Raw genomic sequence first — 11,489 nt, 5'->3', positions numbered from 1 at the left:
ACAAAGTAGGTAGTATTATCCCAAGTGTTTTGTTTTTATTGGGGTATAATTTTATTGGGGTATAATTGACATATAGCATTAGTTTCAGTATACAACGTGATTAGATATTTGTATATATTGCAAAATGATCACAATAAATCTAGTTAACATTCAATATGTATTATCCCAACTTGACAGATGAAGAAACTAGGGCTCAGAAGAGTTAAATGTCTTGGCTGCAATCATAGTGCTTCTCAGTTTCCAAGCTAGGATTTGTACTCTAGTCTGATTCCAAAGCCTGTGCTCTTTCCACTATATTTACCATTGTTACTCTATCTACATTTTGCAGAAAGAGTGGGAAAACTCTGAAAGTCGTTGAAGGAAATCAAATATTAAATTAACCAAAAATAAATTTCTTAAAGGCCAATGGCCCTTTACCGTATGGTAAAATTCCACATAATCAATTGATTTTAATTTCTTGGTCAATTACTGCTTGAAAAGTTGTACATGTGAACTCCAGTGGATATAGGGTGAAGGGAGATGTTTGCCAACAGAGGGAGCACCCCAAGCAAAAGCACCAGTACAGAATTGGCATGACTGGAGACAGGTGAATGGCTTAGTTGACAGGAGGTATTGGGTTTCAAGTAGGTGTTGCCTGGTGTCTTCCACTACCATGAAAGGGAGTCGGAGACAGAGAGGGATGGACTTGCAGTCTTGGCATCAGGACTGTTCTGAATGGTCCAAGATTTGCTTGCGGTTTGTCAGACCCTCCTCACTTCCAATTTCTTATTCAGGTACATACTCACCTTTTCTCCTGTCTTGGGATACTTTTTCCAGGACCTTCCCCCATTGGGGATAATTTACAGATAGCCACTGTTGCAGAACTCAAGAACGTCAGGTATCAAAAATTGCCCTAGGTCAGTTCAGGGCTGGAAACCTAACAGCTCTTCTAGAAGTCCCAAAGGCAGGCCACAAGCACCATCCGAACCTTAACCTAGGGGCTACTTAATTTGAACAAATGCACTAGAATGTAAGCTCCATGAGGGCGGGGGTATTGGTTTTGTGCACAATTCTATCTCTAGTGCCTAGAATAAATAAGGTGGTTATTTACTGTTGAATTTTTATCAGGACTCATTTGGATTACAAACTAGTGTATCATATAAGACAAATCCAAAAGCTCAGCTCACGGTTGTGATTTCTACATCCTTGGTGAATTTCAGTTGCCATTATTCCAGACCATAGGGCATGAAGGGCTCAGTTTAATTTATATATCATCATAATATATATAATATACAATTTATATATCATCTGTGAATGATATAATCAACAAATTACCATTTTCACCAGATTATTTTGTTTTGTTTTAGAGATTTTATTTATTTGACAAGGAGAGAGAGACAGAGAGAGAGGGGGAGTGGGAGAGGGAGAAGCAGGCTTCCCACTAAGCAGGGAGCTGGATTCAGGGCTTGACCCCAAGACCCTGGGCCTATGTCCTGAGTTGAAGGCAGATGCTCAACAACGGAGTCACCTAGGCGCCCTCACCAGCAGATTTTTCTCAGAACTCAACAATCTTCCTACTATACTACCATGTTCTCTCAGTTGCCTTTATCCCATTTCTCTTACCAGCTCCATCCATTTCTACTTACCTCTTTCCGATTCTTTTCTCTCAACTAGCTAGAAGCCAAAATGTATTTGCTATGTTAACATTAAAATGTTTGTGCAAGGCACTGCAGGTAACAGAAGAATAAAGTATGAACCATGCCCTCAAGTTCAAAACAATGAGGGGGAGACATATAGGAACAAAATTATTGTAATAGGCAGAACCTATAAAAGAATGAGCAAATGGGGCACCTGGGTGGCTCAGTCATTAAGCATCTGCCTTTGGCTTGGGTCATGGTCCCAGGGTCCTGGGATCAAGCCCTGCATCAGGCTCCTGCTCAGATGGAAGCTTGCTTCTCTTTTTCCTCTGCTTCTTTTATCCTCTGCTTCTCCCTTTCCTTCTATTGCTCTACCTGCTTGTGCACTCTCACTCTCTGGATAATGACTTGGTCAAGCTTTGTTTCAGAAAGCTGACCCACTGGGCAACATGAAGAATGGATTATAGTGGGTTGGAAAGCTAAAGGTTTCCCAGGTGAGATATAACAAAAATTTTACTTGGATGAGTGTGAAAAATTAAAAGAGGTATGGCAGGCAATTTTGGAGGAATGACAGAACCCTCACAAATAACTGAACGTGGGTGACGAAAATAATTGTAAAGTAACAAATGTGAAAGTTTTGAGCGGTTACATTAAAAATTCTCTCAAGTTACGCAAACCAAGTTATAAATAAAAATAGTAACTTCACTGCTAATTTCCTTGGGAGGGGGAAGGGTAGGTGAGTGAATTTTCTTACAAAAAGCAAGCCTTTTCCTCCTTGGATGCAAGCCTTGTTTGCATCCATCTTGACATCTTTCACCTTAACCAACAGGTCAACATTATCTGTCCCATGTAGGTAACCAGGTAACCTATTACTGGCTGAACAAGGTGCATGGGTATGTCCCAGTCTAGGGCCTGAAAACTTGCTCAGAAGCAAGATGACCCAGAGAGATAGAAACAAACACCTTTCTAGTGCCTCCATGGGCCTCCACTTAAAATGATTCTGTAAAATCTGGACCTCAAGCCTGTGAATAATAGTAATAATAATATTATTATTATATAACTAATAATAGTTATATATAACTATATATAACTAATATTATTATTATACTTATTTGAGGGAGAAAGTGAACATGAATGGGGGAGGACCAGAGGGAGAGGAAGAATCTGAAGCAGACTCCCCACTGAGCACAAAGCCTGGAGCAATGGGAGGCCAGGGGGGAGGGGCTTGATCTCATGACCCTGAGATCATGACCTGAGCTGAAACCAAGTTGCCCAACTGACTGAGTCAACCAGGCACACCATTTATTTTTATTTTTTATTTATTTATTTTTAAATTTTATTTATTTACTTGACAGAGATCACAAGTAGGCAGAGAGGTAGGCAGAGACAGAGGGGGTAAGCAGGCTCCCCACTGAGTAGAGAGCCCAATGCGGGGCTAGATCCCAGGAGCCTAGAATCATGATCTGAACAGAAGGCAGAGGCTTTAATCCACTGAGCCACCCAGGCAACCCTAAAGCCAAGAAAAAAATGAGTCAGGCAAGAGGAATTCTCCCCTATTCGTGAGGTACCAGGGGAGGCATGAATGGTGAGTTATTGTTGTTTTTAAGATTTTATTTGACACAGAGAGAGAGAAAAAATAACAAAAGAGCACAAGCAAAGGAGAGCAGCAGGCAGAGAGAGAAGAAGTACGATGCAGGGCTTGATCCCAGGACCCTGGGATCATGACCTGAGTCAAAGGCAGATGCTTAACCGACTGAGCCACATAGGCATCCCCCCATAGATTTCTTTTACCCAACTATCAGCAGAGAGAAGTTAAAATTCTTCCACTACCAATTCCCAATTATAAATGCTTGAGAATATAACATCATTTTGCACACACAGCTTTCCCATACGCTAAACTTTAGTTTAGGAGGGAAAAAACTAAATGAGGTTAGGAAGTGCACAGTAGTAATTCAAACAAAGCAAGAGGGTTTTACCTAACTGTGGTAGGTTAAAGATAGTCTTTCTTTCTTTTTTTTTTTTTTGCTGTCACTTCTTTTAACAGGGGTAGCTATCTCCCTCCCCCTCAATCTGGACTAGCTTCAAGATGGCTCACTCGCATGGCTGTTGATAGGGGGAGGAGAGGTCTCTTGGCCAATGGCCAATAGGAAACCAAAGCCACCTGTCAACACACATGTGAGTGCTTAGAAGCCTATCATCCAGACTAAGTGAAGGCTTCAGATGACTGAGGGCCCCAGCTATCATCTTGACTGTTAAGCAACCTCATGAGAGACCCTGAACCAGAAGCACCAAGCTATGCTGCTTCCAAATTCTGGACCCACAGAAACTAAGATGTTTGTTGTTTAAGCCACTAAGTCCTAGAGTTACAAATCAATAAATATTTCACAGCAATAGATAATACAAAACTCTGGGGAGTGTGTGGCTAATAGTGACGTTCTAAGAAATCAGGTACACCATAACAACTTATTCTCTGAGCAAATACTAATAGCATGGTAATCTAGATAGCAGTTCAATGAAAGACATTCATTCCTTTTTAAAGGCAGGTCAGGATGCAGTGGATGGGAGACTCACCACACCTCTTCCAAATCCCTTGTCCAACACTCCTCTTTCAAAAGCTCTTGAAAATCTAAAGGACAAAATCCCTGGGATAGCAAGCTTGGAGCATCCCATATTATGGAAGAATTTCCACATATGTAAGTGGGGGAAGGGCAGGCCAGATTGGAACACCTGAGTGTCTTGAGTTGTGCTACCAGCTGCACAGGGAAAAAGGTCAAAATTCTTCCTTTATAGAGCACAGTGTATCAATGACATTCTGCAGAGTTCTACACTTTCCAAAGCTTTTCCCCACATATATATTGAATATTACCACCTAAAGCAAAAATGATTTAGAAGTTCGTACTCAAGATTCAGCAGAGCCCATAATGAAAATTAGTATTTAGAGAATCCCATCCATTCTCTGTGGTGATGATAAAGAATTAAGAGAGACATGCAATTTGTCTGGGCTAATCAAAAGCATCTCCTAGAAACCCATACCTTCCACATGCTCTCTCAGTGATAGCGGTTAGCCTAAAAATAAGCCTAGAAGAAGCTAACAATATAGGCATCTCAATGGTATGTGCTTTATTAACCTCTAAAAGGGCACCAAGTCCCTGTATAGCACAATTTGGTGAGGAAAAAATTAGGGGCAAATGAGAAGTTCTAGTTAATTTCTCCATAATATTCTCCTTTAGATCAGAGAGGACAAATGGTTTCATATCCTTTGCCAATTCTGATCCACTGGCAATGGCTGCCCAAAATACAGCATTGGATGGTGTTGGTGGGCAACTCATTATGCCCCTGCTGTGACTGCAAGGCAAAGGAAGACAAATGTGCTGGGAATCCTTCATCCCTCTAGTAGAAGAAAAATTCCAACCCATCAAAGAAGGGCTGAGGAGGAGTGTTCTTTCCTACCTAGTAATTATCTTCTTAGACTCTAGAAGAAAAAGATGAGTGACAAACACTGATCAGCACCATGCAATGCTACCATTTGTTATCAAGGACAAGTGCAAGGGAAGTTGTTTTGGGTGGTGGGATGGAATGCAGTGAGCACTAAGAGAACTTATATATTTTTTTCTTCCTTTTTATGCAGGAATTGCCAAAGTTTTAGTGTTTAATATTTAAAAGTATGACTGAACTTCTATCTTAAGTATGTACTACATGCAAAGCTCTTTGCACTTGTTACCTCATTTAATTCTAATAACAACCTATTCTGTTTTATAAATGAGACCTATGAAGCTCAGAAAGCTCAAGTTGTTCAAAGCTGCACAATTCAAAGCCCTTGTCTGTCTGACACCAAAACCTTTATTCTTTCCACAGCTACAGAAATCATTTGTGTGGCCTGTGAATTTGTACAGAATACACAGGACAGAGAGGAGATGGCGCCCAGTAGGTCCAACCACAAAATAGGTAACACTTATTTTGCTTAGTAAGAAATAGTTTTGGGGTGCTTGGGTGGTTTAGTCGGTAAGCATCTGGCTCTGTCTCAGCTCAGGTCTTTTTTTTTTTAAGATTTTATTTATCAGAGAGAGAGAGAGGGAGAAAGAGAGAGCACAGGCAGACAGAATGGCAGGCAGAGGCAGAGGGAGAAGCAGGCTCCCTGCCAAGCAAGGAGCCCGATGTGGGACTCGATCCCAGGACGCTGGGATCATGACCTGAGCCGAAGGCAGCTGCTCAACCAACTGAGCCACCCAGGCGTCCCTCAGCTCAGGTCTTGATCTAGGGTCATGAGTTCAAGCCTGCATGGAGCCTGCAGGAAGGAGGGAAGGAAAGACAGAAAGAAAGAAAGAGAGAAAGACAGACAGACAGACAGAAAGAAAGAAAGAAAGAAAGAGAAAGAAAGAAAGAAAGAAAGAAAGAAAGAAAGAAAGAAAGAAAGAAAGAAGGAAGGAAGAAGGAAGGAAGGAAGGAAGGAAAGAAAGAAAGGAAGAAAAAGGAGGAGGAGGAGGAGGAAGGAAGGAAGGAAGGAAAGAAAGAAAGAAAGAAAGAAAGAAAGAAAGAAAGAAAGAAAGAAAGAAAGAAAGAAAGAAAGAAAGAAAAAAAAGAAAGAAAGAAAGAAAAAGAAAAGGAAGGAACGAAGGAAGGAAGGAAGGAAGGAAGGAAGAGTTGTTTTGGACATATAGTTGACCTTTGAACAATATGGGGGAGTTAGGGCCACTAACCATGCAGCCAAAAATCCATGTGTAACATTTCACTCCCCCCAAACTTAACTACTAATAACCTACTGTGGACCAGAAGCCTTATTGATTACATAGTCATAACACATTCTGTACATCATATGTATGATATTCTGTATTACAATAGAGTAAGCTAGAGAAAAGAAAATCCTAAGGATATCATAAGGACAATAAAATAAAAAATTTTAAAACAGAATATGAGGAAAATACATTTACTATACTGTACTTATTGAATAAAGTCCATGTATAAGCGGACCTGTGCAGTTCAAACCCATGTTGTTCAAGAGTCAACTGTAATTCTTAATTCAAGACGATGACTGAATCTGTAACTGAGAGAAGATATTTCAACCTTGATGTATCTAATATTGTGATACGCTGTCTTTTTTTTTTTTTTTTTAAGATTTTATTTTTAAGTAATTTCTGTACCCAAGGTAGGGTGCAGACTTATAACCCCAAGATGAAGAGTCACTTGCTTTTAACAACAGGGCCAGCCAGGCACCCCATGAGGTCTTGAATAAGTAAGAAAACTCACTGTGCTTCCAGAGGAGTTGGAAGTTAAGTTTGAAATCAGGATGCATTTTCTACAGAATTAAACTATTTCTGTTTATGAAAAACTAAGAGTGAAATGTCCAGAGTCTGTTTAGCGTTCCAAATACCATTTTTAAAAGAGTTAGTTTTCTGCATGTCAAATTGTTACAATTCAAATGATAAAGCATGTTAGCAGCTAAAATAAAGTCACCAGAGTAAGAAAAATGTTTCAAATATCCGTTTATCACTTGAATATTAACAACAATAAAAATAAGGATTTTCTGACAAAAGAATTTTAGTTCTAAAGTATTTGGACAGCTATCACTGAAATTTTCATTTCGACATAAGATGCAGCAGGATATGGAAGACACCAAAAAAAGCACAAAAGTTAAAATATTAAAAATTATTATCTTCTGTACTTGGTTCATTACTAATCACATTTTCTCTAACTAATTGTAGTCACTTACTAAGCTCCTGCATTAACAATCCAGGTTTTTGCCACAAATATTTGTATTAAATAAGTTTTAAAGAAATAAGGCTTTATCTACATAAAAAAAAATCAGTAGCCATTATGAAACAGGTCAACAGGTAGTCGTGCATCTAAATCTGATGTAATTTTAAAAAATAGAGAAATCTATCTGTTCTTCTTGTGTTTAGGGGAACATCAAGAGGACTCCATTGTACAGAATTCTCCCCATATATACTTCGTCCACCCTTGACAGGGACCCTGGCTTTTCCAGTGCAAAGTCCTACATCCATCACAGGCTACTTTAAGACAGGCTACTTGCTCCTTTCCCCACAGTAAGATGGTAGGCATGGGCCACCGTCACTCTTTCTGTCTCCCCCCTCTGCCCTTCTACAACTGTAGCCTAATCATCAAGTATTCTTTTTAAAAAAATGTTATTTTACATCCACATTTCTTAACCACAGTCCATCCTCCATCTCTAGACATGACTATGTTGAGGCATGTTGATATTGACAATTACTACAGTGTTACATTTACTAATACAAAGAAAAAGGAAGCAAGTAGCCATAACTGAATGAATATGAAAATTCTGCAAATGTCAACTTGAGTGAGATCACTAGTTTTGAATTCCAATATGTCTAACAGAAACTGTTTTATAAAACTAATTATGAAACACAAAGACAATAGAAATATAAGTTATTTATTAATCAATCCACTTACAAAGCAGGTGGCTTAATGCAAGCTTATTGACATCTTCACATATGATCCATGGGAACATGTCTTCCACATACAGACAGTGACGTTACTGACTGATGCATTTGCAATCTGGGGCATATTAAGCATATTTAGACAAATAAAGTTAGGCTATCCTGTATATGAAAGTATCTTGATAATATGCATCCTGAAGTGGATTAAAACTTTCTCCAAAGGAGAAATGTTAGTACGTTAACTTAACTTTATATTCTATATTATGCAGTAAATCTTAACTATAGAAATTAAAAATTTTAAATCAGTGATCGACTCTTGGTAATGTATGAAGTGGGAGTCTAAAACCAGAGCAACAGTAGGTTGACAGTATAATTTGTGCCTCACAGTATCTGCAGATTTACTGTTTTCAAGTTTAAAGAGAAATAAAACAAGAGACATGTAGATTCAGCTGACTTTATTTATCTTTAAACTAATAAAATCCCTTAAAAGTGATCCTGGGACCTTGAGAAGTTCTATGAATGTAGAGATACCTGCCAATGACTGCAATTCTAAATCCTGACTGAATGTGTTTATTACAAAATCAGTGTTAAGCAGATATCCTTACTATACGTGCCTAGCAGAAGACGGAACAAAATTCTACATGTCTTCTTCAATTTCCCTAGAATTTTGTGAAATCTGCAAGTATGTACAATCCAGCTAATTGAATGAATATTTAGTGTTCATCAGAGCTGTTTCACAGCAGCAAAAACTGACTCAGGGAAATAAAGTTCTAAACGATGTAGGAAAAGAGAAATACAATCAGAACAGCAGTCTAAATGTAGGATATCGATATTCAACTCTATCTGTATTGTGCTGAAAGGAAAAGGATACGCCAAGAAAATGTCTATTGATCACTCTGGTGATGTGAATACCACCTGCATCTGACTGAATATGGTTTGTATTCTGTTCCCAGTATTAAGGATGGTATTTAACTCAGAACTCCATATTGTAAATATACAGCAGCCATTTTGTCCTAATTAAGGAATGTCTTAATACACAATATTATCATTTTCTAGAGGATCTTTATACATTAAACTAAAGTACATGATTGATTAAATTAAAGGTTAGTAATGGATAAAAAAATTCATAATTCTCAAGACCTGGTACTATGTAAAAAACAAAAAGACCACAAAATTCTACTTACTAAAGCAGCTAATCTTGCCTGCAAGTTTAGGGTCACAAGCCCGTAATATGTGCAAAGAAATGCAATACAAGGAACCATGCAAAAATACAGTAAAATGATACAGGAAAAATGTCAAATCTAGAAAAAAAAAAAAGCTTTTATAAATACATCAAACTCAACTGTATACATAAACTGTAGGTCTAGCATTAGTTGTACCATATAGCAGAGCCGCACTCTAAGTTCAAGGCTTCCAAATCTGCGCGGGTAAGTCACGCCATCTTTGGTTGACTGCAGTACCAGGAGGATGGGAATGAGAGGGAGGGCAACAGTTCTGAAACATGGTGTCAACTTTCACTTGGCAGCTGGGCCTCAATGTCCACTCTGCATATGGGGCACTTCTTATTGGTAATCAACCACTGGTCGACACATACTTGGTGGAAAAGGTGCATACAAGGAAGGCGTCTATTATAGGCAAACAAAACAAAAAGCAAAAATTGCAAAAGTGAATTTCATGACAACTGCATGTGGCATTTACTTTTAAATGAATGATAACATGTAATAATTCACAGCAGTGTTTTGAAGTTACCAGGCATCTTTCCCTTCTGTAAACAATAAAACAACCAAAAAACCCACATACCCAATCTCTCTAACGAGTTACACCTATATTACATTACTACTTTGGGCAATATAATGTATAAATGACCACAATAATTAACTGTCAAAGCTATGGAACCAAATTACATAAAATCTTGGGAATTTTAAGAATGACAATTATGCTGGCAATTATTCTAGTTTGGCTTCTAGACCTGAGCTGCCAATGCAATGAGGCTGGCAATATGTTCCCTTTTACATAATACTGCAAATATATTTTTAATACTAAATCACTGCATTTATTCAGCATTTTAAAAAATATATTTCATTTAATTCTCTCTCAAAAACATTAGCACGATGTTACAGTAAGTATCGTATTAATTAAGGAATGTCTTAATAGACAATATTATTTTTTATCTAGAGGATCTTTATACATTAAACTTGAGTACATGACTGATTAAAGGTTAACAGGGGCGCCTGCGTGGCTCAGTCGTTAAGCGTCTGCCTTTGGCTCGGATCATGATCCTGGGGTCCTGGATGGAGCCCCACATCAGTCTCCCTGATCAGCAGGGAGCCTGCTTCTCCCTCTCCCACTCCCCCTGCTTGTGTTCCCTCTGTCGCTGTGTCTCTCTCTGTGAAATAAATCTTTAAAAAAAAAAAAAAGGTTAACAATATTGTTTTCAATAATATTGTTATATCCATTTAAAGGAAGGTTAATCTGTTTTGGAATATATTTGTATTATCAAACTATGTTGTTATACAGTCAAATAAATACAATGTTATAGGTCAGTTATATCTCAATAAAAAATTAATGGAGAAAATAAAAGTAGGTTAAAAGATAAATTACTTCACTATGTTACCCTAGGCTATCAATTAGAAATTGAGAAATAATGCTTCCAGGAAATACAGGATAATATTAAATCTAAATGAACAGTGAGATAAAAGTTACCAATTTAAGTGTCCATTTCCACTTTCATCCAGTTAAAGAGTTGTCATACATTTTCAGACTTACTAATATTTTGTAAAATTAGTAGCTAAAAAGAGGTGTTCTAATTACTGTGTGAGCAGGATTGTCAATGCTGTAAAAACAATTACCTTCCATATTTATAAAACTTCTTTGGAAATATAGTGTTCTAAAATAGCCTTAGGGGCTCCTGGGTGGCTCAGCTGGTTAGGCGTCTGCCTTCAGCTCCGGTCATCCCAGGGTACTGGGATCAATCAGTCTGTGTTGGGCTCCCTGCTCAGTGGGGAATCTACTTCTCCGTCTCCCTCTCTCCCTCATTTGTGTCCTCATGCTCTTGCTCTAAAATAAATAAAATCCTAAAATGTGTTTGAAATAGCCTTGTATGTGGTGTGGTAGCCAACTGTGCATAAATTTTTTTGTCTCTCAGCCAATTCAAGAAATATGAAAAAGTTATCATTACATACTAGGGCAACAAAATCATCATGAGATCTGTTATATATGTTAGAGAACTTGTTCCATGTGAGATTATGTTACATTAGAAAAAAATAGAATAAAAATAAAACAATTTCTTAAGAGTTATAAAAAGAAAATGCCTGGGGCACCTGGGTGGCTCAGTAGGTTGAGTATCTGACTCTTGATTTCGGCTCAGGTCATGATCTCAGGTTTGGTAGGAATGAGTCCTATGTTGGGCTCCCCACTGGGTGTGGAGCCTGCTTGATAGTCTCTCTCTCCCTCTCCCCGT

At 38.2% G+C, this 11,489-nt stretch overlaps 1 protein-coding gene across 12 annotated transcripts in view; it reads right to left on the bottom strand.

The window, feature by feature from the left end:
* Nucleotides 1–8,001: 8,001 nt before the first annotated feature.
* LOC111153203 (ring finger protein 111) overlaps nucleotides 8,002–11,489 on the bottom strand; it is a 114,263-nt gene continuing 110,775 nt past the window's right edge. For all 12 annotated transcript variants that reach the window (XM_022512073.1, XM_022512077.1, XM_022512078.1 and 9 more), the window contains one exon: nucleotides 8,002–9,654. In XM_022512073.1, the coding sequence (XP_022367781.1) occupies nucleotides 9,537–9,654 (118 nt within the window). In that variant the 3' untranslated portion in view covers nucleotides 8,002–9,536. The remainder of the gene's footprint in view (nucleotides 9,655–11,489) is intronic.

Source organism: Enhydra lutris, unplaced genomic scaffold (assembly GCF_002288905.1).
Source record: "Enhydra lutris kenyoni isolate GAN:26980312 unplaced genomic scaffold, ASM228890v2 scaffoldscaffold31, whole genome shotgun sequence".
Classification (NCBI taxonomy): Eukaryota; Metazoa; Chordata; class Mammalia; order Carnivora; family Mustelidae; genus Enhydra; species Enhydra lutris.
The sequence above is the reverse complement of the archived record's forward strand: the minus strand, read 5'-3'. Positions and strand labels throughout refer to the sequence as shown.